This window comes from Pelmatolapia mariae, linkage group LG3_W (genome assembly GCF_036321145.2).
Source record: "Pelmatolapia mariae isolate MD_Pm_ZW linkage group LG3_W, Pm_UMD_F_2, whole genome shotgun sequence".
NCBI lineage: Eukaryota > Metazoa > Chordata > Actinopteri > Cichliformes > Cichlidae > Pelmatolapia > Pelmatolapia mariae.
In genome coordinates, this window is record NC_086229.1 from 38,781,331 (window position 1) to 38,809,131 (window position 27,801).

At 40.5% G+C, this 27,801-nt stretch overlaps 1 protein-coding gene across 1 annotated transcript; it reads right to left on the reverse strand.

The window, feature by feature from the left end:
• Positions 1-5,542: 5,542 nt before the first annotated feature.
• Positions 5,543-27,434, reverse strand: LOC134622664 (NXPE family member 3-like). The gene is made up of 6 exons (XM_063468059.1): positions 27,369-27,434; positions 17,523-17,978; positions 12,302-12,597; positions 11,721-11,791; positions 6,183-6,389; positions 5,543-6,099 (listed from the first exon to the last, which is right to left on the reverse strand). The coding sequence occupies exons 1-6, from the start codon at positions 27,432-27,434 to the stop codon at positions 5,543-5,545; spliced, it is 1,653 nt and encodes a 550-aa protein (XP_063324129.1).
• Positions 27,435-27,801: the final 367 nt, after the last annotated feature.

Below are 27,801 nucleotides of genomic sequence, written 5' to 3' on the forward strand. Positions count from 1 at the left end.
CTTGATTAAATAGGGGAAATATTTACAGGACACATCGGAGCAAAGGAACGTAATATGTCCTGGGACGCTAAAATTAAGTATACATTAAGAAAAAGTAAAGTAAATAGTATTATAACAATACCAAGAGAAAAATAAAATGAATATACACCCATCCATATGCATTTATACACACACACACACACACACGCACACACACACACACACACACACACACACACACACGTGTGTGTGTATGGCGTTAACGTCATTTTAACAAGATTAACGCTGACAGCACTAATATATATATATATATATATATATATATATGTCTCTGGATGTTTTTCATAAACTCAGCAACTTCCTCATCTTTTTCAATGAAGACACCTTCAAAGTTCGCCTGCTCTGAAGTGCTGAACGGACACAGTGACAGTTGTTTGAAAAGAAACATTAAAATACTTTTTTTCTACAAAGCCATATTTGATTTATGTACACAATGCATAACGTACCTTGCATTAGATTGAAAGCGATAAAGCTTACAGTTTCCATCAACTAAGACGGCAAGCACGTCTGGAGTGCAGGCAGGACAGCTAACGCATGGCTCCTTGCACATCCTGTCCACCTCAAACAGCACTCCACTCCACAAAGCTTTTACTGAAGGCTGATATTCGGCCAGTCTTTTGAGTAGAGGACAAACAACAGAATATTCACGGACAGTCATCATAAACATTGATTTGCACAATTTCCTTAAAAGTGACAAATTTAGAAACTCACCCTTCCGAAATGGGCTGTTCTTTCATCCAGCATTTTGACAAATGCCTTAAGTGACATCCCTGGTGCAGCCTTCTTAATGTCATAGAAAGACTGAAAGATATCCATTGAAAACAGGGTGCAGAAATTTAAGGTGCCAGGCCAATATCCACTACCCAGGATGTCCTTAACTGAGGGGGACCACATTAGGTCACAGCTGGCGCAGCTCACCACTGGCAGTTTAAGGTTATAACAGCCTTTAGGAAGGATAAAGATAAATTCAGTCGTGGGTCAAAGCATTCATTTTTTTCATGTTGTGAAGATTTCATGTTGTTTTCAAAGCGGTCTGGTAAATCCAAATGACCTTTGACAGGTGCCCACATATACTCTGGGCCGAGGGTAATTCAAAACAAGATAGCAATTCTTATAGATGTATCTATTATGTTTCTATTGTTCAGCACTTTGGTCAGCCTTGTGTGTTTTTAAATTGCTATATAAATAAACAATGATGATAGCAATGTACAATTTGCACTAAAAAATGCAAACACATCTATTGTGTATGTACTGTGTGACAAAAGGGCAACTTACCATTTATGGTTACAAGAGCCACAACTGCGCCAGGTGAAACCTCAACGTTACCTGCTGGGCAGTCACACACATGGTCTGGCCTTTGCACAGGCAACAGCCGAACTAACATTAAAAACACACAATATATATAAAAAGAATTTGAAATTAAATGATACACAATACATGATACAATAACAGCACCCACTCATAGTACATAGCAAGAAATGCATAGGATTAAAAACCGTACCTATTGGCTTTTGAAACTCTGATGAAGGCTGCAAAAACCCTCCTGTTACTGCCTCTCGGTTGTGCAGGACAAAGCGTGTGTGAACTGCAATATCACACTCAGCACAAAGGAATGGAAGAGGAAGGCAGTCCAGACACCTCACAACTACTTGTTTGCCACACTGACACACATGGTGTGACGGTGGATCCAGAGTAGCTAACATATTGTCTATAAGACAAGGCCTGGCCTCTTTCCACTTTTGCAAGGACACCATGTTTCTGATCTCCTAGTGAGTAGCAGCTGACTCAGACGCCGTCTCATAAGTCATGGCTTCGTCCTCTTCTCCATCCTCCAACAACTGATGGAGCTCCTGAGGAAGCACCTCAGTTCCATACACTAACAGAAAAAATAAATAAAGAAAGAAACTCTTCCACAAAGTGAAAAACACTCTAGGCAGTATGTTTCTTAGGACTGCACAAAAGCCCTGCCTAACTCAACTATAACAACAAATATAAAAGTAAACTTTAAAAAAGGAATACCTTCTTTTATATATTGTGAAAGTGCCTTTTGTTGGGTTGACACTGGCAACATAACTAGGTTCTTCACGTGGACATTGATGCTGATCTGCGGAAAATGGGGGAAAAAAAGAGATTGAAGAATATTTACTTACTGAAACATATATACAGATATATAAAATTTATAATAAATATATCAAATAATATAACGTTTACTACGTACAATAAATTAGACAAGTGTGTCCCCTCTTTAACATTTGTTTCCACTACATCACATTTACAAAGAAAAAAGAAAAAAAAGAAGGTTACCTGCATGTCTTGAGGGAGTTCGTCAGCAGCTTGAAGCTTGGCGCTCCGGTTAACGTTAGCATCATAGGTTTGTAAAGAGCTAGCAGAACTATTAGCGCAAAAACTGCTTTACACACCATGTGAGGCTCTTTTACAACACACAAGTCCTTAAATGTTTATAATAGATTTAATGATCATCGTTGGATTAAATGGCTAATGCTGCACTAGCCACGTGTAGTCGTTACCGTACTCTACCTAGCAAGCATGCTGACGGTAGCTGTAGCCATTTTTAAATGCATTAAATTGTTTCCGAGATCAGTCACCTCTGTTTGTTTGAAGCTTTTGTGAAAAAAACCCTTTGAAACACACATCAAGCTATTACTCTAAATATATGTATTTTTTACATACCTGCATTTGAATCAATCAATTCCGCCTCCTTTTCTTATTCTTATAAACGGGTCTCTCCGTTCTCCCATCATCCTTTGCTTACACTGGTTGCGTCTGATTGGTTGGAGCCAAGCGCATCCAAAACTAACAGGAGTGGTGAATAAAACTATAAATGTGTTTTACGTGTGAAATAAAAATAATAAACCCAACCAAGGATTATGTACGTTAAATCTGCGCACTTTCAGATCGTGAATCACTTTGGAAAATGAAGCGATTTTATTGTTGAATTATCAGTGTTACTTTCATGTGTTTCTGTTGAGAAATGTTAAGGATGTCATTAAAAGAAAGCATTAAATTAGGGAGAAAAACCCGTTCGCGGAGAGGGTCCCCGGTTTTCCAGTTAGATTGTACTTCAAGGCGTCACGTTTCGCCGTGACGGGGTTATTATTGGAGTAAATGGATGGCTGGAGCCTCTGCTCGAAGCGTCTCTTATCACCGCGAGCGGGTTCATATTGGAATGAATTGACAACCCACAGCGTCGCATAAAAACGTGGAAGGGTACCTTCAGCGTCACCATGAGAAGTTAAGGGACGTGACAAATCGTCAGTATTTTACGCGTCGGGAATGAGAACGGGTTGCAACCAACACAACAACCAAGACTGTCCGAGCCGGGGCTCGAACCGGCAACCTTCCGATTACAAGGCGAACTCCCAACTCTTGAGCCACGATCGCCCCACATGAAGGTGCGCGGGGTCCTTCCCCGCCCGCAGCTGTGTAGACGGCTTTGTCCCGATACTCTCTATACTACATGTTCAGATGTACACCACATGTTGTTTGTTTTTGCTAACAGATGGCACATTACTATTAAAAAACACTAATTACTTATTGATTACTGATCAGCAGTGACATCTCTACTCAGAGAGAAGTCAGTTTCACAATGTTTTCATGCTAAGGAGAAGTTACAGTGCCTCAGTGTTTGTGTCAGGAAGAGCAGTTTTATGCATCTGACATCAAATCTGTGCCAAATACAACATGAGGCTCCATCTGTTTGTCACGGTCCTGGGTCATGTGACCCAGCATTTTGAGTTTATTGTTGTATTTGTGATTTCTTAGGTATATTTAAAGGATGTTAAGTTTTAGTATTATTAACAGGTTGCCTTTAAGTCTAGTTTATGTTATTCTATGTATTCTTAGTTCTGAGTCTGTTCTAGTATATTACATGGTCTGTCTTGTCCTCAGTGTTTCAGTATGTCTGTGTCTAAAGCTCCTTTTCAAGAAATTATTTTCATTAAAATTCCACCTGGTCTTGTGTCTCTGTGTTTTTGTAACATTATTCAGAACTTAATAACAAGCTGACATTTTCCTCCTGACACCAACGATCAGCTCAACAGACCCTCATTTTACCTGCATACATTCTGCTCACCTGTCAGCTGGTTAACACCTGCTGCTGATTGGGGAAACACACAGGTTACCTGGTGATAGTCACAGTTTAATGTGGGCAGCTGCTGTTCAATATAACATCATCACAATATCGTGCACAAAATAAGTAAATGTAGTTTGTTTCCTGAGCTTAGAGCTGCTGGAACTTGTATTTCTCTCAGAGTGACTGACTCGAGTCGAAGATGATAAACAGGATTTAAAATGAGGAGCAATGGACACTGAGCAGCAGATCAGCCTACAAGAAACACATGGTTTCTTCCAGGGTCCTTACACTTGTATCCAATCTGACTCTATGCTAAGTGCTTTATTTATCAGTGTGAGATGTGTACTAGTACGTTTCTTTGAGACAATCATTGGACTACTGTCAAAGATGAGTAAACCGTCACTAGGTTTTGGATAAAGTGTGCACTCACAAACCTGTCAAACCTGCATTTGAAACGTTGGCTACCATAGCAGTATAGTATTGCATCATGGCATTTGGGTCTTCTAACTAAAATGGGAAAATAGGAACATAAATAGTGCCATCATTGCCAGACCTTGCCACATCTGGTTGACATACACCCTGCCATGACACCAGTCAGTCAGAAGTGCCAGCTTGATGCTGGATCCAGGGAAGACCTTTTTTCTATGGGCCTGGGCCACATAAACCAAACCACAATCGAGCCAGATATGGCATGCCATCACATAGACAGTGCCATCTATGCCAGGCCTGGCCCATATCTGGACGACATATGTCTTATCATGCTAGAAGTCAACCAGCAGTGCCGCCTTGATACCAGATCCGGGCCAGACCTGCTTGCTATGTGGGTTAGACCCCTGCCTTACCACCACATATTTTAAATACAATGAGGGTTTCTATAGAGAAAAACATGGATGTCCCATGGGCTCCCCGGTGTCACCTTTTGTAGCCAACCTTTACATGGCAGAAGTGGAAAGAAAGGCTCCTCGCTGTTTCAAAGGGACAGTACCAAGCCACTGGTACAGATATGTAAAGGAATAAAGGAATTACACATCATAATAACAAGTTTTATCTTGAATAACAACATGCCATTTCTTATATGTGACAGGGAAAGCAATGATAATATGTTTTAACGTTTGATTTAAATGCATGCAGTGAGAGCTTGGATAGGTAATCTTTAAAGTAAAGTGTAACAATAATTGCACTAAAAAGATAATTGTAGTGAACTACATTTTTATTGGAGCCAAACTAGCAAAGTGTCTCAATCACAGGCATCAGTCTGCTGGATGGATGACTTTAAAGTACATTGTAATTCAAGAATTATAATATTAATTCATATCCATACATGCTTTTTTTATTCTAAGTTCTATTTAAAAACTGATTTTTTAACAATTTACTCAGTCTGCTTTGTGCATGGCTCGCTAATAAACACATCTAGCCATCTTTTTGCGGACATATGTAGGACAAGAGAACATTAACCATGTTCTTAATTATGGGAGGTGGTGGGTGGAGGTCATGCGGCAAGTGGTGGGCCAGGACCATCTCCCAGGCATCCACCAAATGGACATTCAAACCTTTGAACATGGCTCTGAGAACCTTGTCCCGCTGCAGCGAGTACCAGTCACTCACAGTGAGTGCATCGTACAATGTTATCAAAGCTTTGGGGTTTGCGCTCCGAATGACAACCAGTGTGTCTGGAGCCCTGGACAGCAGCCGCACCACTGCCCTGCGGATGCTCTGCAGACGCCGGATGTAGAACTGAATGGGGTAAGTGCTAAAATGTGACCAGATGCTGAGAACTATGACAGTGTTGCTGCCTCCAACCACATTGTCCAACTTGCTGGCAATATAGAGCAGCTCACTGGTTGGGACTTTGCTAAAACGGATTGGAGGGCCGTGGCAGCGGTATGTCACCAAAATGTTGTTTGCGTTGTCCAGAGCCATAAGAGGTCCAATTTTTTTCTGACTATGCAGGTTAAACTCCTTGAGATCTGAAAGAATTATAGAAGAAATAGGTAAAAGAAAAGGTAAAAGAAAATCCAATTTGTACAATAAGAGGTTTTGGGGTATCTACCTGGTACTGCTTGGTTAAGGTATTCAAACCACTGCCTGATGGTCGAGTCTCCATGCAAGTGAACAACTTTGTCTTTCAGACACTGTGTGATGGCTGAGGAATTTTTGAACTCATGAACTGTGGTGCCATATAGTGCTCTCCATACACCCTCATAGTAATAGCCAGAGGGTCCAGACTCCACGCTGCTGCTACTCTCATCTGAATGACCTTATAGATTTAAAAAAATGTTTGAAAGATGAAAAGACAAAAACCAAGGGAACAATTACAAATGGCCTGTATTTTTACAGTTAATGTTTTACAATTACAGTAAAACATTAGTGACTGGAAAAATAACAAATGCAGTTGCAATATTTATGTTCATTCAGATTTTATAAGAAGATGGAATATAGGACAGTGAAAAAAGATTCAGTTATGGTACGATGGCATGTGGTCGACTTCACAACACAATGACAGTTTAACTGGGTGGTGTTTCAGTAGGTACAGTGACAAATGTGATATCTGTATTCAACTATTCAACATCAGGCATTCGGTCACACCAACCCTTCGGTTGGCACTGTCACTTGGTGTTCGCTCTCTTTGCGGTAGAGTATCACTTCCTATTCACACACACAGTGGTGTTTTTAAGTAGCTTATCTGCATATCAATTTAATTAAAAAGACCCCAAGCAGCTGGGGAAAGAGGGCGGCTGGGTGACGGTGAGGAGGAAGCATAGTCTTAAACAGAAGCCCCAGGTACACCACCAACCTGTTCATGTGTCTAACAGTTTTTCCCCACTCGGCGACACACCCACCGGGGGTCAGACTCTGGTAATTGGTACCGGAACAGCTTCTTGCCCACAGCTGTCAGACTCCTGAACTCTGCCTCCTGACATCTGACCCACGTTAAACACATGGACTGGACATACACACACCCACAACCACCTACACACACAATGGACAGCTGTACCCTCATACACACAATAATAACATGGACTGAACCACCACTCACACCCACTAGCACTTTATATAGCCTCTGTAGAAATTATCCACATATCTCACTTATCTTAACTGCACTACTGTATAATTCTGTGTAAATAATCATTCTGTACAATACGATAATTTTTAATTCTACAACTGTTTATAACCTGCATAGTTCACATTTCTGTATAGCTGTATATCTCATATTTCTGTATAGTTTTTTTTATTTCATATTCTGTATAGTTTTTCATATTTATATCCTGTTCATAGCCTGTACATAACTTGTACTCACTACAGCCTGTACATACTTATAGTTATAGCATAATCATAACATACCTTCATACCGTGTACATTATAACATACCATAATAGACCCATTTCTGTAATATACTTACATATCTACATTATTGCTAATATATATTGTAATATATCTATATCATGGCTAAAGCACTTCTGGATGGATGCAAACTGCATTTCGTTGCCTTGTACCTGTGACATGTGCAATGACAATAAAGTTGAATTCTATTCTATTCTATTCTAATTGGTGATTCTGTTCTCAGACATGTGAAGCTAGAGACACCGGCAACCATAGTCAATTGTCTTCCGGGGGCCAGACCAGGCGACATTGAGGGAAATTTAAAACTGCTGGCTAAGGGTAAACGTAAATTCAGTAAAATCATAATTCACGTCGGCAGTAATGACACCCGGTTACGCCAATCGGAGGTCACTAAAATCAATATTGAATTGGTGTGTAACTTTGCCAAAACAATGTGGAATCTGTAGTTTTCTCAGGTCCCCTCCCCAATCAGGGCAAGAGTGTCATGTTTAGCCGCATGTTCTCCTTAAATTGCTGTCTGTCTGAGTGGTGTCCAAAAAAGAAAAAACCTGGTCTTGTTAGGAGAGACGGCATCCATCCCACTTTGGATGGAGCAGCTCTCATTTCTAGAAATATGGACAAATTTATTAAACCCCCCAAAATATGACTATCCAGAGTTGGGACTAGGAAGCAGAGTTGCAGTCTTAAATGCCTCTCTGCAGCTTCTCTCTTCCTGTTACCCCCCCCCCCAAAAAAAAAGGCCATCTCCATAGAGACAGTGTCAGCTCCCAAAAAGACAAAGAATAAACTAAAAACCAGCCATAAACAACTTAAACATAAAAAATCACAAAGAAAGAACAGTATCCACATCTGAACCAAAGAGTAAAACAGTGAAATGTGGATTAATAAATATTAGGTCTCTCTCCTCCAAGTCTCTGTTAGTACATGACTTAATAACTGATCAATAAATCGATTTACTCTGCCTTACAGAAACCTGGTTGCAGCCGGATGATTAAGTTAGTTTAAATGAATCAACACCCCCGAGTCATTCTAACTACCAGAAACCTCGAAGCACAGGCCGAGGGGGCGGTGTGGCAGCAATATTTCACACCAGCCTATTAATCAACCAAAGACCAAGACAGACTTTTAATTCGTTTGAAAGCCTGATATCTATCCAATAGACTCCAATTTGGTCATGTAAATGGAGATTCTTCTTCTCACACTAACGTTAATTTTGGAGTTCCACAGGGTTCAGTGCTAGGACCAATTCTGTTTGCATTATACATGCTTCCCTCAGAGTCTCAGAGTGATGCTGAAAAACTAGTTCATGCATTTATTACTTCTAGGCTGGACTACTACTATTCATTATTATCAGGTTGTTCTAAAAACTCCCTGAAAAGCCTTCAGTTAATCCAAAATGCTGCAGCAAGAGTACTGACAGGGACTAGAAAGAGAGAGCAGATTTCTCCTGTATTGGCTTCCCTTCATTGGCTTCCTGTTAAATCCAGAATTGAATTCGAAATCCTGCTCCTCACATACAAGGTCTTAAATAATCAGGCCCCATCTTATCTTAATGACCTTGTAGTACCATATCACCCTGTTAGAGCACTGTGCTCTCGCACTGCAGGCTTACTTGTTGTTCCTAGAGTATTTAAAAGTAGAATGGGAGGGAGGGCCTTCAGTTTTCAGGCCCCTCTTCTGTGGAACCAGCTTCCAGTTTTGATTTGGGAGACAGACACTATCTCTACTTTTAAGATTAGGCTTAAAACTTTCCTTTTTGGTAAAGCATATAGTTAGGGCTGGATCAGGTGACCCTGGATCCTCCCTTAGTTATGCTGCAATAGGCATAGGCTGCTGGGGGACTCCCATGATGCATTGAGTTTTTCCTTTCCAGTCACCTTTCTCACTCACTATGTGTTAATAGTCCTCTCTGCTGAATCAAACTTGTTATTAACCCTCTGGGGTCGCCAGACGCGCCGGCGCGTCAAAATCACATGACCAATTTAAGATGACACAGCTACAAGATGCAGCGATTCAGAGTCTCCATTTCAACTTGAAAGTGCGGACTTCAAACTATACACCAGTTTTTGAATTGTGTCGATGGGCCACGTAAAACCAGAGTTATGATAAAAAATACACGCGATGCTTTTTTCTGAACAAAACAGTGGTGTTTACAGCGGAAAGAACGGTAAAAACGGCGTTTTCTACAGACAGCGCTAGCAAACACTCTCCCTTTGCGAGTGAAAAATGAAAAAGAAAAAACACCCCTTCCCTATTGGTGTTAAAGTTTACCATGTCAGCCAACCAAAAAAATGATATGGCAACATGTGGCACTTGGTTGTTTAGGGAGAAGGGGAAGTTTTTAGGAGTGACACCCGCGACGGAAAGCGGGCGGGCGAAAGAAAGGGAGAGAGAGCGAGTTTTCATATGTGAGACATAAGTGACGTTTAGTGTGTGTTTGGAGGCTGTAGTTAGTGTGTTGTGTAGTTATTGTTTTGTATTGTGTGTCAGTTAGACTGCTGAATTTCACATTTTCTCCAAATAAAGCCGTCAAAGGCAGATTCCAGTGTAAACGCTGTTCCCACATGGAAAACTGGACTGATACACCTCCTGTTGTCAGACCTGCAGGGTTTAGGCCTGTGGTGTTCTCCTCTGTCTTATACTGAATACAAACTACATGTTTTGGACTGGCACAAATAATTTGTGTGCCTTCTTATTTGATGCAGCACACCTGATTGTTCTGTAAATAGATTTAAATGGTTATATAAAAAACGCCTGAGGCCTTGGCTGCATTTTTAGGTAAATAGTACCATATAACTTTGTTGTTTGCAAAACTTGTGCATAATTTTTAGAAATATACAATTTCTATTTCCATTTCAAGTCATGAAAATGATTCGTTAAACATGTTTGTGGGTTTTACAGTAAAAAATATAACTTTTTTCTACTCAGATTTTGAATTTTTTGTCTGAATTTAGATCAACTGTGCTAATATAGTATACCAAAATGAAAAAATAACTCAAATTTCAGATATTTGAGGTTGTGCTGAAAATAATGGTACCAAACAAGGCAAGAAAAACATATTTTAAAGGTGAAATATAGAGGTAAAATCCAAAGTAGTCAAAAACGGCCAATTATACCCTGGACCCCAGAGGGTTAACCTCTGGCTCTGTTCCACAGCATATCTTTGTCTTCCTTCTCTTACCCCAACCGGTCGCAGCAGATGGCCCCGCCCCTCCCTGAGCCTTGTTCTGCCGGAGGTTTCTTCCTGTTAAAAGGGAGTTTATCCTTCCCACTGTCACCAAAGTGCTTGCTTATACGGGGTCATTTGATTGTTGGGTTTTTTTCTGTATGTATTATTATAGGGTCTGCCTTACAATATAAAGCACCTTGAGGTGACTGTTGTTGTGATTTGGCGCTATGTAAATACAATTGAATTGAATTGAACTCTTTTGAAAAGAAACTGCTGTCCATAATCATTATTCAAATCCCAAATAGGGAAATATGTTGGCGAAAAATGTCTCTCCATCCCTCAAGTACATTACCAGAGACACAGTGGCACTCAAGCTTTTTCGGTGGCACAGAAACAATTTTTCTGTCATCCAGCTCTCGTGTTTGTTGCTTAGTGGTTTGAGGGAGATGCCTGTTAATCAATAGGTTGGTGGAAGTTTGAGTGATACCTCACCAAATCAAAGTGTCCTTGACCAGATTAACGATCTCTTTTGATTTATTTGTGACACAGATTTTTGAAAACAGATGTCACAAGCTGGGATTGATCTGACTGTAAAACTGAGTGTTATGTGGCTGTTATTAATGAATCACAAGGCAGGCCCACTTTTACGTATATCATGCTTTATTGTCCATCTAGACTCCAGTGGGGACATAGAGACAGAATTAAAATCATGTTATAGTTGATGAGACTTGAATCTACCAGGAATATGTTTGCATTCTGGTTTATGGGTAAAAAAAGAGGATATAGATTTTCCCACAAACTTTTATAAAACTACTACTTCCTTGCAATCATCCTAGAACCAATGCAAGTTTAAAGCACTTCTTCATGCCTTCATTTTTCAGATTCGGGAGCCACATCCATATGCCATAAGGAGACTATGATATTATGTATACCTGTACACTATGTACAACATAGTGGTAAAGATTTATAATATTTGTTTTAGGTTTTCTTTTAATTATTTTAGGTCTTCTAACAGTTACACATTCACTTTTGTATTTTATTTAGCAATGCGTAGTATTGAAAAAAATTGGGTTTTACCTTTCCTTTTTGGAAGCACGGTGATGTTGGCAGGTCCTGATGCTGGAATGGAGACTTTCATGTTGACACCTCTGAAGCAAGCATGAGAAAATCCATCAATTCAAAAGTCCATTAATTAGCATCTGCAACATAACCATTTATGACCTTAAGGTTTCAGTCCAGTCACACTACTCCTCTGTAATTTAACTACACAGAGCAGGTAGCTTTTTTCAACTAAGAAAGCCCTGCCTAAACACTAATGAACATTACAGAACCAATAAAAGGTTTATGAAAAAAATATTTCTCTCTTTAGTGGGTGAAGAGTAAGAAATATCTGCTTCTAAAGAGAGGGGACATTTGCTAGATGGTTACTGACACAAATACAAATGAACAGTTGCTACTTGCTAATTCTCTGCTAACTTTGTAAAGCAGCTTAAAAACAGTTTCTTTTGGGTTCAGTCTCTCTAAAAATGTAAAAATGCAAGCACTCGAAACCTTTTAGTGCTAGACTAATGTTGATGTGCACCCTTTAAGACATATTTTACAGCTGTTTATAGCTCCTGAAATCTAACAACAAAGACATATACATAGGTAACACAAACCTTTGAAAAAGTTGTTTCTCAATGGCTGTGATGTTTTCTTTAAATCCTCCCGTGAAGTGGTTGATCCTGGCATCACAATTCAGATTCTTTGGTTTGTAGCAGAACCATGGCTCACCTGTAAGGAGCTCAGTGTAGTTGCATACAGGCTGCTGTGCCGGATGCAAACATACATTACAGATGGTCGTTTCAGTGACTGAGCCAGAGCGGAACTGGCTCTTGAAGTAAATCCTGTCGGGCTGTTCTCTGTTCAGCCTGTGCAACACCCTGACTGCCTCACTAGGATGAACCAATGTAACCTGGTAGGACAAAGAGCCAGAGTTTTCAAACCTGGTCTCACAGGTATAATGAATTAGAACTACAACCTTTCAACACAGTATTACTTCCTTGTGTCAAGGACAACTCCAGAGTGAAACCTGGAGTGCGCATTCCACCCTTTTCCAGCTGAGGACCACGGCCTCAGATTTGGAAGATCCTGATTCTCATTCACACCACTTTTACACTCTGATGCAAATTGCTCCAGTGCAAGCTGGAGGCTGTCACCTGTTGACATCATCTGAAAAAGCAGAGATAAGATTCTGAGATCACCCAAGTGGAAGCCTTCCACCACTTGGCTATCCTTAGAAATTCTGTCTATAAAATTTAGGTACAGAATCGGTGAGAAAGGGCCACTCTGGCAACAGAAATGAGTCCGACTTTTTGTTCGCTGGGACCACTGCAGACCAAGCTCTTGCAAACGTTGAATAAGAATTGAATGGTCCATAGCAACGAGCCAGACACCCCATACTCCTGAAGCACCTCCCACAGGACACAGTTGAATGCCTTCTCCAAGTCCACAAAACACATGTAGACTCCCATGCCCCCTCAAGTATCCTCGAGAGATGTCTGTGAAGGTTCTCAGTCATCCAGGTCATCGTAGTCTAAGGAGCTTGGAAAGAAAAGCATCTGGACTTCTTTGAGTTGCTTGAAGACGTTTCACCTCTCATCCGAGAAGCTTCTTCAGTTCTAAGGGTCAAATGGTGGAGAGTCCCAGATTTAAACCCGGTGGGAGTTTCCCCCCAAAGAGGGACAAGGACCCCCTGATGATCCTCTACCTAATCACATGAGCCAAGGTGTGAAAGCGGGTGTGGGTCACAATCAGCCAGGGTTTCGGGTGAGCTCATTGTGAAACCTGGCCCCACCTTGTCATGTGATTTCCTGAGGTCAGATGGCCCAGGATGCGAGTGGGAGTTAAGGCGTCTGGGAAGGGATCTCAAAACTGGATCCCAACATATAGGCAGCAAGCCGAGGGGATACTAACTAGGTTATGCACCCAAGCCCGCCGCCTCTCACTGAGGGCAACTCCAGACTGAGACAGAGTCTAGCCACTCCCCAGGAGACTGGTTCCACAGCCCAAGCCGTGCGTTGAGGCCCGACTATATCTAGCCATTACCTCTCAACCTCACGTACTAACTTCCCCAACAGAGAGGTGACATTCCACATCCCAATTACTAGTCTCGGTAGCCAGGGATCTGTCTGTCAGGGTCTCCACTCCTGGCCGCTGCCCAGCACACATTGCATCCGACCCCTAGAGCGCCTCCTGTAGGTAGTGGGACTACAGGAGTTTGCGCCCATGGCCCGAAAAAGGGACATGGACCACCAGACTAGTCTGGGATTAAGGCACGGCCTCCAGACACTCGCCCTGCCCTAAAGCCTGGCTTTAGGGCAGGGCCCTGGTAACCCTATCCTGGGCAGGGTGAACCGTTCCCTTCGATCTTCTGCTGATAGGGGGTTTTGTGTGACCAAGATGGCGTGAACAACATGAGGCCCAGTGTCTCTCCAGAATCTGCTATTTAGCGGTTTTAAATCTACTTTTGACCAGAATGTTCATACAGAATTGCTGTGCATTGCTGACCTACAGCAGACAAGAGCTGCTTGATATTTGGACTCAAAACTCCAGTTTTATTGCCAATCTCAGACTCATCCCAGAGATCTCCAGAACACGGGAGGCCGCCCACTCTTCCCGGGCTTGCAGAAGTGCAGGCAGGCGGCACCGAGAATGTAAAAAAAGGTGGGGTAGGCACAGAGGGCTACTAGCTAGCTAAAGCTAACACCACACCGGCTCCCTTTACCCAGCATTTTCCTCATCAATGTCCGTTCTCTGGCAAACAAAATGGATGAGATACGGCTCTCCATCACCAACAACAGATGGATTATGGACTCAAATGTCATGTTTTTCACCAAAACATGGTTAAACAACAGCTGCCCGGACAATGCTATTGAGTTAGCAGGATGTCACACACACCGAGCCGACAGACTAGCAGATGACTCCGGGAAGACCAGGTGTGGAGGTTTGTGCATTTATATTAACAATGCTTGGTGCATAAACTCTACTACTACTGAGAGTCACTGCTCACCTAATGCGGAGTTTTTAATAGTCAAATGCAGATCTTATTATCTCCCCAGAGAACTCACTTCTGTCAATATTACTGCAGTGTATATCCCCCTGATGCTAATGCTGGGCTGGCTATGAAAGACCTTTATGCAGCCATTAGCAAACACCAGACTAAACACCACGAGGCTGCTTTTATTGTTGCTGGTGACTTCAACCACACCAACTTAAAGACAGTCCTCCCCAGATTCCACCAACATGTCTCCTGTCACACCAGAGGGGACAAGACTTTAGACCATGTTTATTCCAACCAGGCTGAGCCTACAAAGCGACACCCCTCCCCCACATTGGACAATCAGACCATCTCTCCCTGTTCCTCACCACTCATCCAATGTGTTAAACATCCAACAATTAAAGTGTGACCAGAGGGGACAGACACAGTGCTCCAGGACCGATTCTAAAACACAGACTGGAATAACCCCCGACGTATATGGCAAGGACTCCAGACCATTACAGACTACAGGACTACTAAACCCTCCCCTGCATCCTCTGATGTCTCCTTGCTCAATGAGCTCAACAACTTTTATGCTCGTTTTGAGCGAGGGAATCCAACTACTGCGACTAAAGCAGACTTGAATCCAGACCACCTACCACTGACTCTCTCCCCCCGATGTAGGAGCGGTGCTGAGCAGGATTAATGTCCACAAGGCTGCAGGTCATGATGGCATCCCCGGGCGTGTTCTCAGAGCGTGTTCTGGGGAGCTGGCAGGAGTGCTGAGAGACATATTCAACTTATCCTTGGCCCATACTGTGGTACCGGCCTGCTTCAAATCCACCTCCATCGTCCCAATACCCAAAAACTCCAACCCATCAAGCCTCAACAACTACAGCCTGGTAGCCCTAACCCACATCATTACAAAGTGCTTAGAGCGGCTGGTCCTAGCACACTTCAAATCCTGTCTCCCCCCCACCCTGGACCCCCACCAATTTGCATACCATCATAACAGGAGCACAGAGGATGCAGTCTCCATTGCGCTGCACTCTGTCCTCTCACACCTGGACAATAAAAACACCTACGCCAGAATGTTGTTTATAGACTTCAGTTCAGTGTTCAATACAATCCTCCCCTCACAACTCATCAGGGAACTCACAGACCTAGGCATCAGTTCCCTCATGTAGAAATGGTTACTGGACTTCCTGACCAACTGGCTCAAACATGTCCGGCTGGATAACCACTGCACATCTATCACCACAATGAACCCTGGTATACCACAAGGCTGTGCGATGAGTCCTTTCCTCTACTCCCTCTTCACCCATGATTGCAGACCTGCCGATGGTTCCAACACAATCATTAAGTTTGCAGATGACACCATGGTGATTGGCCTCATCAAACACAACAATGAGGCTGCCTACAGGGAGAAGATGGATCGTCTGGCTGAGTGGTGTGACACCAACAACCTGCTGCTCAACACCGAGAAGACCAAGGAGCTCATCGTGGACTACAGGAGGAATGCTGACCCACATCCACCCATCTACATTAAAGGGACTGTTGTGGAGAGTGTGAAGTTCCTGGGAGTCCACATCTCAGAGGAGCTCTCCTGGACGACTAACTGCTCCAAGCTAGTCAAGGAGGCTCACCAGTGCCTCTTCTTTCTGAGGACTCTGAGCAAGAACCACCTGTCCTCAGACATCCTGGTGAACTTCTACTGCTGCACCATCAAGAGCATCCTAACCAACTGCATAACGGTCTGGGAGCTGCTCTGTCTGGGACCAGAAGGCGTTGTGGAGGGTCGTGAAAACTGCCCAGCGCATCGCCGGAGCACCACCGCCTGCCATACAAGACATCTACAGGAAGAGGTGTCTGAAAAAGGCTGTGAAAACCATCAAAGACCCCAGTCACCCAACACATGGACTCTTTACCCTCCTGCCCTCGAGGAGGCGCTACAGGAGCTACTGGACTAAGACCACCAGGTACCAGAACAGCTTCTTCCCTACAGCTGTCAGACTCCTGAACTCTGCCTCCTGACATCTGACCCACATTAAACTCATGGACTGAACATACACACACCCACAACCACCCATAACTGAACACACACAAATGGACAAAAACAAACAAATGGCCAACTCGCATTTGCATATCTATAATCTGCATAGTTTTCATATTTCATATTTCTGTATAGTTTTCACATTTTTAACCATATGCATAACCTGTTCATAGCCTGAACATAGCTTGTACACTCACTACAGTTAGAGCCTGTGCATACTTATAGTTATAGTATATTCATAACATACCTTCATACCGTGTACATTGTAACATACGTTTAATAGCACTACTGTAAATGCTGTATGGACAATCATACTTTACAATACAATAATTATAGTTTTACAACTGTTTACATCTGTTTATTAATACTCGCATTTGTATATCTATAATCTGCATAGTTTTCATATTTCATATTTCTGTATAGTTTACATATTTTTAACCATATGTATAACCTGTTCATAGCCTGAACATAGCTTGTACACTCACTACAGTTAGAGCCTGTGCATACTTATAGTTATAGTATATTCATAACATACCTTCATACCGTGTACATTGTAGCATATGTTTAAAAGATTCATATTCTGCAATATATCTATATTATTGCTAAAGCACTTTCTGGATGGATGCAAACTGCATTCCGGTGCCTTGTACTTGTGACATGTGCAAGAACAATAAAGTTGAATTCTATTTTATTCTAATTGCCGTTTGTCTGGTCACTCACCCAAGACCAATTTGCCATGTGAGACCCTACCAGGGGAACAAAAATAAAGAGCTGCCATCACAGCATAAATGGTAAGTTTTAACATCACCTCAACCTGTGCGCTTCCTTCCCAGGGTATAGAGAATTCAGCAGAGTAGGAGCCATTGAGGTGATCCACCACTTGCCCTACCACACCTGCACCAAGGGTGGGGTTGTGCAGCTGGGCAAATAAGACGTCTCCCCCGAACTTCTTTGGACGCCCCTTGAAGTCGTGTATTTTTATCAGGGCCTCCAGTTTATCCCCTACATGCCACTGTCCCTCTCTTATACTGGGGAGAATGGTGAAAGTGCTGTGTGCTGGATCACTGGTGTTGCTCAAGAAAAGAGGTGATGATAAAGATGGAGTTTCAGGCCAAGCAGTAGAATTTAGCAGAAGGTTTTCTTCAAGAGCCTCCTCAGGGGATAGTGGTTTTAACTTGCAGAAGTTGTAATGTATGTCAACAGGTGGAGTGACAGTGCTTGCAGCTCTTGGGTAGGGGATGATGATGGTGGTGTTCATTTTTTTCTGAAACGGGCAAAGAAAGAGCATGGCAGTTATCCAAATGCTTCAAATGAAAGAAGTCTCTTTAGTTTTAAACACAGTATAATGAAAGATTCCTCTTGACATGGCATTTCCTGTTTTCATTGTCTTATCTTCGGCATGGAGGAGGAGGTATGATGGTGTGGTGACACTGTTGGGGATTCATTCAAAATTGAAGGCACACTGAGCCAGCATGGCTACCACAGCATCCTCCAACAACATGTTTAGTACTGGGCTTCTGGTCTTTATATTATTTATTTTTATGAAAATACATTTATCATGTTATTTTATATAATGTATTATTATTGTTATTACGTAATGCACGGTGAAATGTTATACTAAAATATTTCTAAATAACTGGACAAGATACAATAATATCACATGGTGGAAATTTGTGTTTGTCTTATAATCAGTTTTATCCTGATTTTAGTGTGTTTATATGTACAGTTTTGATTTTAGTCGTATGATTTTGATTTTGGTATTTATATTGCACCTTTTTAGTGTTTTGCATGGCATTGTTTTAATTTAGTTTGGACTGGATGTACAGTGGACAAATTGGGTAATAGAAGCCACCTGCTGAGTTATGGGTGTGCCCTGAGGTGGCCGATAAGCTGCTGAATGGACTTGTAAAAAAAAAAAAAAAGCTGGATGAGCACTCAGAGGAGGAAAAAAAGAAGGCTGGCACAGACTCCAAGAGGAAGGAGCATATAGAAGCCAGGCGTGGGAGAGAAGGACACTGCTGCCTGATTGTGAGTTGATCGCTGTTTCTGTTCCCCGTTTCTGCTAACAGAAACAACGATCAGACCATTACACTCAGTGACTATGTTGTATTATGATATTCTGGGAAGAAAAGAAGTAGAAGAAATGTGGCAACACCGATTGGTACATTGGAAGTCTTGTTGGGGGTTTGCTAGGCGCATACGTGGATGCGAGGTGTATCATCTCTCTTCAAGGTGCGCCCGCAACAGGTGAAGTTTCCTCCCAATCTTCGGGAGCAAGGAACATTTTCTGGGACTGGTCTAACCCTGTTTTTGGAACGATATAAATGTTTATTGCAGGAATATTATTTTTCAGTACCCAGATTTTGGTTTTTGTCTATATTTTGTTGGTGTTTGAGCAGATCTGAGCATAATCTGTTTTATAAGTTAAACTACGAGGCTGATACTTCTGTTGTCGCTACCACAATACATAATCTAAATAACCTGATCCTGCAATGAGTGATCTAAAGTATGTCTCCCTAAATGTTAAAGGGATAAACAATGTTATTAAACGTAAGAAAATTTTGACCTGGTTTAAGAAGGAGAAAACTAACATTGTTCTCCTGCAAGAAACTCACCTCTCAGATGTGGAACACCTAAAACTAAAGAGAGAATGGGTGGGGCAGGTGTACTTTTCTTCTTTTTCATCAAGTAAGAGAGGGGTTGCAATTTGAATTCGTAAAAAATACCCTATTTGTTCTTAAAAGTGTATTAAAGATGATCAGGGTAGATTTGTTGTTATAATAGGACATTTATATGGGGAATCTGTTCTGATAGGCTGTATTTATGCTCCGAATGTATATCTGGAAAATTTTTACTCAGAACTTATAAAAGAAATATCTGTCAATTTGACAACATTTACTGTTCTGGCAGGAGATTTTAATTGTAGCATAGACCCAGAAATGGATCAAAATCCACCGCCCAACAATTCAGTATCCAAAAAGCGAGAAGCTATCAAGGGACTGCATTCTGACTTGCAGCTGATAGACATTTGGAGAACTCTTCATCCAGGTGAAAAAGATTATACTTTTTATTCTAATCCACATTGATTTCCCGTATTGATTATTTTCTTGTCTCGAGGGAGGTCCTCGACAGAGTTAGTATTTGTGATATTGGCACGTGCATACTCTCTGATCATGCAGATGTTCATTTAAATATTTCACCTCCTGAAACTCACCCAACTCCACGTAGTTGGCAATTAAATCCATCATTTTTAAATAATTCTATGTTTCGGAGTTATATAAAAGAACAAGTTGATCTTTTATTACCGACAAATGATAATGAAAACACAAACCCTTCTGTCCTTTGGGAGACAATGAAGGCATACTTACATGGCGCTATAATTTCATACAGTATAGCAAAAAAGAAAGAATCTTTAAAACATCAAATGGACCTGGAAAAAAATTAGCAGATCTAGAACACTCCCTCAAAATACATTTTTCACCTGACGTACTGAAAAAAACAGAAGCCACTAGATCAGCTCTGAATCAACTTCTGACTGAAAAAGCAGAGGCCAGTATATTCTATGCTAAGCATAGGCTGTTTAAGTTGGCAGATAAACCAGGGCGGCTATTGGCACGTTTGGCTGCTGGGAAACTAGAATCCCATGCTATAACATCACTAAAAGATGAAAGAGGACATAATCAATATGAAAATAATAAACTGGTTAAATTAATGGAAAATTTCTACAAACAATTATACACATCTGAAAATACAGCCACATTAAGTGTGTAGGGATTAGAGAAATTATTTTACTGCTATTGTTCATATTACCATGGCATTAATAACATAACCTACAAGTATTGATATTGCATTCAGATGTTTAAACATATTGGCAGACAATTAGCCTTTATTACAGGTGCAGTTATAACCACTTTAAACTGTTGAGTTGAATCTATAATCTTAAATGCTTTTGAATGCTTTTTATAATCTTAAATGTTTATAGGCAGATTACATTGCATTATATGAAAGACTCACCTCTGAATATAATCTGGGCCTAAAAGTCTTGACAGGAAACTGCAGGTTTGCAGAGCGTGCTTTTGCAAAAGTGAAACTAAAAGCAGAGTGTAAGTGCAAGTTATTCTGACGAGCTGTTTGGATGATGCTATTTGAATAACCAGGTTGTTCCTTATTATCTTTTATACTTTTATATTCTTTTATTAAGCTTCTAGTAGTGGTTCTTGCTTAAGAGATTTATTCAACATATTACATCTATAGTTTCAGTCAGGTTATTACACATAAGGATGAGCCTCTGTTCTGGTAAAAGGTCAGAAGCGCAACGGGTGAGATGAGAGAGCATGTAAGGTCGACACACACATACACACACCTACACAGCAGTTAGACTCAGGGGTAGGTGAAGGTTCAAGTAATATCTTGTAAAAGCTTGCAACTGCAAAATTGTGTCTGCATATGTGACAGTTTGTTGCAGAACTGAGCTTGATGTTCCAGAAGATAAGCGCGGGCAGGACAGTGACAGGAAACACCTGGCTTGGAGAGGAGAAAATGTTCTTTTCAAACTATGTTAAAAGTCATGGTGGTTTTGATTTGACGTATGCATGTATATATCTGCTTGACGCATGAGGGGGCGTCAGTAAATATGCCCTGATGTTATAAAACCTTTCCTGTGTAGATTTTGGGGCGAGATCTGATGCTGTCTGCGCACAGTGATCATCTCCCACGCGTGTTCATTAAAAATCATCGTTTGACTCCACCCGGCTGGATCAGTGTGTTATTTGGATTTTCCTCCTGTATCCCTCCTTAATATTTGAACCTTAACAAGTGATACCCAAAATTTTTTACATAAACTCAATTTACCAACTTTGTCTGAAGGCGATCGAGCTCGTCTTGGTGAACAAACAACACATGAAGAGGTGCTGACAGCAATTAAATCTCTTCAAGGAGGGAAAGCCCCTGGCCCAGATGGTTTTGGTCCAGACTTCTATAAAGTTTTCCAGGATCAAGTAGCTATACCCCTCTTAAATATGTATCTGCACTCTATTAAAAGGGAAAGTCTTCCCAATACACTTTACTCTGCGAACATATCGCTATTCCATAAGAAGGACAAACCAGCTGATCAATGTGCTTCCTATCGCCCAATTAGTTTAATAAATGTTGACAGCAAAATTTTGTCCAAAATATTGTCTAGCAGACTAGAGAATTATATACCTAAGCTTATTAAGGCAGATCAGACGGGCTTTATCAAGAATAGAGAATCAATTACAAACATGAGAAAATTACTGAATATTATAGAACAATGTAACCAAAACACGAGGACTAGTTGTATCACTTGATGCGGAAAAAGCTTTTGACCGCGTTGAGTGGACTTATATGTTTGCTGTGATGGAGAAATTTGGCTTGGGTAGGGGGTTTATAGACATGATCAGACTGTTATATGTCACCCCAAGAGCATGTGTTTTAGTAAATGGTATTAAATCACCAGAATTCTGTTTACAGAGATCAACAAGACAGGGACACCCGATTTCCTCATTAATTTTCGCTTTAGTAATTGAACCACTGGCAGAGGCCATTAGAAATAATCAAAGTATATCTGGATATCAAATTCAAGGATTCGAATTTAAAATTTTACTATACGCAGACGATGTTCTGCTGTTTCTCACCAATCCCCAGGATTCTATACCCTCTGTATTATCTATTATAGAAACTTTTGGATATTTGTCTGGGTATAAGGTTAATATGAACAAAACTTTTGCTATGCCACTGGGAAATCTGCCTATGACATGTAATATCCCATTTACCTGGTCGGGTTCGGGATTTAAGTACTTGGGGATACACATTTCACCTAATATAAGAAGTATATTGAAACAGAACATAAACATAGTTCATAAAAGCGTCAAAAAAGATCTTTCTAGATGGATGGATCTTCCGGTCTCCTGGATGGGAAGAATGAATTTAATTAAAATGAATGTGTTGCCACGGCTTTTATATGCTTTACAAATGCTCCCAATAACTCTTACCCAAAAAATTGTAAAAGAAATTGAAAAACATCTGTCAAGGTTTATTTGGAGGGGTAAGAAACCCAGATTAAGTATGAAAACGTTACAGCTGCCCAAAGATAAAGGGGGTCTTGCCTTTCCTAACATTATGCTTTTTAACTGGTCATGCCATAGTAGAGTCATACATGAATGGATCCACGCATATCTAAAAGAGACAGAGAATCCCCTTGAAGCCTGGACATGTTCGCCATTTAATCTCCTAAGCGAACTAGTGAGTAAATATATTAAAAAACATAACAAAGTAATGATTGATACTTACTTAAAAACATGGCGTGATATGAATAAATACACTGAAAGTAATCCTATACTGAGTTATCTTACACCTTTTATAAATAATCGGCACTTTACAACGGGAATGAAAAGTGTAGTATTTCAGAGATGGTTTGGTGCAGGAATACGTGTGGTGGGTGATCTGTTTAATGGGAATGTTTGTATGTCTTTTGAGCAGGTCCAAAAGAAATATGGAATACATCAAATGGATTTTTTTTTTTGCATTTTTACAGGCTCGTCACCTAATTACTTCAAGTTTTGATACTTTGCACAATACAATGCAACTAGGACCCATGGAAAATTTCTTTTTACACTTAAATGCAGATAATAGTACTATAAGACAGTTTTACAATACACTACAAGGTTATAACAAACATAATATTGGAAAACTGATTAGGAGTTGGGAGGGTGACCTCCAGTGTCACTGTGATGATCATGCCTGGAGTGAGTGCATACAATCTGTGCATTCTTTATTTCTTAGTAACAGATTTAAAGAAATACAATATAAAATTTTACATAGACAGTATAGAACGCCTATTTTTCTGAATAAAATTGATCCGAGCAGGTCTGCACAATGTATGAAATGTAAATCTGCGGCGGGATCCTACTTGCACTGTCTTTGGACTTGCTCAAAAATCTCAAAATTCTGTCTCTGTGTAACAAAAGATTTAAAAGGTATGTTTAAAAGTAGAATACCAAAAGATCCAGCCCAGTATTTATTGGGGTTGCCAATTCTGAACAAATTTCCAGATAAAAACAAATATATACTACTATGTAAATTATTGTTTTTGGCAAGAAAATGTATTCTTTTCAAATGGATTAATGAAAAACCACCAACAATAACTCAGTGGTATAAAGAAATCTTTACAGTTTTACCAATGGAAAGACTGAGTGTAAAATTAAGTGGCAATGATGATATTTTTTTGGATATATGGTGCCCGCTATTGTATTACTTACCTGATGATCTGAAGGAAACCATAGTGAGAGGGGCAGCCCCACTCCAATGGCGGGTTGAGTTTGTCAGGACAAATGTGTACATGAGTGGTAGACCGAATTATATATAATGTATTAGTTTTCCGTTTACATGTCTCAGACTGCTTTTTGTGTTTGTTTGTTTTATTTGTTTTTTCTCTTTGTTGTTGTTGTGGTAGTTGTTTTTGTCTTTTTTTTTTGCTTTTTTTGTTTTTGTCTTTTTTTTTGTTGCTTTTTTTGTTTTATTTTGTATAAAGGGAAAAGTAAATAAAAAATATGATATATAATAATAATAAACAACGATCAGTGGGAAACAACGTGTACGATCGACAGCAGGGCAGAGGTGAACCTCTGCCTGCATCTGTAACTACTGTCATTCACTGGGTGAAGCCCTGTTGGGGGGGGTGTCACAAATGGAGAATAGCCAGGTTTGCATCACAGACAACTTTTCTGGCCAGTGTCTGTTTGTTAACAGGAAGGTGCCATGTGGGAGGCCATGGTTGCAGCGAGCCAGGGTTGTGGGCCACAACTGGGTTGTTGTGCAATTAGCCCAATGGGGAGACAGGGTTTGTTTCGGATTTTACTTTAAAATGAACTTTTTTTTTAATTGTAATTTTTTAAAATTGTTTACTTATTCCTGCTTTCCTTCTCTCAGAATAAACTTGACTGGTTCCTCATATATAAATATATAATGATTGTTGGGTTTTTCTCTGTATTTGTTATTGTAGGGTCTACCTTACAATATAAAGCGCCTTGAAGTGACTGTTGTTGTGATTTGGCGCTATATAAAGAAAACTGAGTTGAATTGAATTAAATAAATAAAAATGTGTCCTCACCTCCAGGATGTCCATGACATATATCGTGAAGATGAATACAAGCACAGGCAATAATAGGAAGATGCAGTCAGATTTCGGAAGGAGAGTGCAGACCTGCCTTTTACAAACTTGAACCATGATCAGTGAAGAGTCCTCTTCTCTTGATGTAGTGTACTGTGAGTTGCTGCTCTGGTACTGAAAAAAAGAGTGGTGGCTTAAGAGGGTGATAACAGATTTAAAAATAACACATGTTAAACTTTAGATTTCACAAAAAATGTTTTTTTTTTCCCTCAAAAGTAATTATGGAACCAGTGAGCTGATATACTCTGAAATCTGTTAGAATGCCAGTTTGGAGAAAAATTATTAACTTAAATATGTTGCCAGTGTTCTCTTATGCTTTTCCTTATTAGGGCCGGGGGTGGGGGGGGGGGGGGGGGGGGGGGTACCTAGAGAGAACTCACACAGGCACAAGCTTGTGACTATTTCACAAACGCTGTGAAACTTGGCAGACGTTCTGATCTTTTTGCATAGCACAAGGGTGTCAAAGATTAGGCAAGGGGGGCAGAATTGTCTCAATGAACACTCTAATCTGGGTCATTGGATAATATGTTAATTATTTTAGTCTAGTATGAATATGAAGACCATGGGTGACGTCTTTATAAGTAGGAAAAGTTATAAAAGTTATAAAACTTTTCAAAACACAGGTCAAAGTTCAAAATTTATCTTCTCTTTCGCATTAACATTATAGATTTCTGTAATTTTAAACATTTACTTCTTACAATTTAAGTCCAAAGAGTCATTCTGACAGATTTATTTCATTTTATACAGCAGTATTTCATAATCATATAGAAAAATTGTGGCATACTGTTAAAACTGTGCTTCTTTTGCTGATATTACGATATTTAATTGATTAAATGTGTAGTTAAATTTCTGAGGACTGACAGAAAGGGGAGTTTCACTGATCCAGCCCACATAAGTACAATATAAAGCGCCTTGAGGCGACTGTTGTTGTGATCTATCCAAAATGATTAAGTTCACTTCAATGAATTATAGTGAACTCCAAATAAATATTGAAATGTCCACTGGAATGCAGCAGTGAGATCAAATAATACAAGAATAAGTGAGACCACCACCAACACCACTGTAGCTTGGATAAGCTCCACCCCGCCCTCCAGAAGGTTTAAAGGCATGTGGTCCTAAATTTTCAATCAGCTGTAAAACAGCCTGTTTCAGTTTAAGCGTTGTTTTCAATAAATTGCTTGTTAAAAAAATATTTTGTCTCACTGCCATTTCTTCTTGTTGCATGTTGAAGCTCTACTCTAACCTTGTTAAGATCCAACCATGCAAAATATGATTTTTTTTCCATTTTTAAGTGGTCTTAAACTTTTGATTGGGACTGTGTATCATATCAGTATTTTGTTATTTTAATATTTTATATTCTAATAATTATCAAAAAATGCAAATGTTTCGAAGAGAAGAAAAGCCTGTCTAGCCATATCTGTAGTCTAAACCAGGGGTCTCAAACTTAAAAGGAGCTTTGGGCCACTGCTGGCACTGTCATCTCATTGGAGGGCCACTTTAGTGTTCAAGTAGTACAAAAAACAAACAAACAAACAATAATGGCAAGACCTCACCCATAACAATATCCGGCCCCTCCTCCAGCACTGACTCAGCTACTCTGGAAACAATGTGGGCAATGTATTCTTTCATTTTTCTATCATCTACCTGCTCACCACTTGACTGGTCCTCATATCTACATTTATCCATTCACTATGTATTTGTTCCCCTTTCTCCACCTGCCCATTGTGTGTCTCATCTGTCACATGTTTTCGTCCCATGTGATCGGGGGTGGCACCTGCACCGTACCGTTGACACCAGGTGCCCGGCTCTCCCCAACTCTTTCTGGATATGCACGAACAAAATTCCCCTTTATCCCACAATCGAAATGTTTGCGTGAAATGAACAGTATAGTTCATCAGTCCTTAATTTGAAAGCCAGGTTTAAGGTGTCCTCATTTCCTTTGAGAATCATTTGAACTTGTCTTCTAAAGGAGACGATGTGTTTTAAGTGTGGAGACACAACCTAAAGGGACCATTTTTATGGGAGAAATTAGTTGTCCATGTCGGGAAAACTCCTTCTCCAAAAGTTCGTTTCTGGTGAAAGATGGAACATTAGAGATTGTGACTACCGGTGAGGAAACGGGACTTTCACTCCTGTTCTCCTGTTTTTAGACAACTACACTGTCTAAAAAAATGACCACCACATTATTCGTTCGGGAGGCTGACTTTACACTGCTATTCCCAACTAACTCACCCGTAGCCAAACCGCACTCCTCCACCGAGTAGCTGACAGCCAGTGTTCGAGATTAACTCCTATCGCAAATTAACTGGTGACGTGTGGTAGACTTGCTTATCATGAACCGCTACTGACAAACCAGGAAATAAACACTGAATATTTTGTCTGTGACATTGTGAAGTTATTTTAAACACAGTCAGTCATTCTTTTTGCTCTTGACCAATAAAATATTCAAAAGTGTCTTGAGTTTACCTGGTAGTATTCCCGTGCACGAGACGACGGCGAAATTGGCAAAGAAATGTAGGTCACCACGCCCATGCTGTTCACAAGACTGTGAGAGTTAATGATCTGGAGAATCTTGCTGTATCGTTATCATTCTCCCCGCATTTTATTACTCAGATGTGACTTCAGCATTGTCGCCTCACAACAAAAGCGTGCAGAAAGAGAAAACTTTTATGTCGTCAGAATCACCCAGTTAAAGTCAGGTTGTTGAATTAAGCTACTAAACAAGTTTAAATGTGCAGTTAGAGCAGATTTCTGTGTGCAAGTCTTAGCTGTGGATTTTCCAGCGGCTGGACGTTTACTCCTAACCAGAGCTCTGTACAAAAACAAATACTATAGTTATGGAACTTCCCTGGATTGAAATTCCTCATGTAATTCACATGTTCAAATCAATGTTAACCAG

Bases quoted from the DNA above. Each gene is read 5' to 3' on its own strand.
- LOC134622664 (XM_063468059.1), bottom strand. From the start codon at position 27,434: ATGGGCGTGGTGACCTACATTTCTTTGCCAATTTCGCCGTCGTCTCGT. The intron at 6,390-11,720 runs GTAAAACCCAAT...TAAATCTATAAG, and splicing joins CGTGCTTCCAAAAAGGAAAG to GTCATTCAGATGAGAGTAGC. The intron at 6,100-6,182 runs GTAGATACCCCA...TAATTCTTTCAG, and splicing joins CCTTAACCAAGCAGTACCAG to ATCTCAAGGAGTTTAACCTG.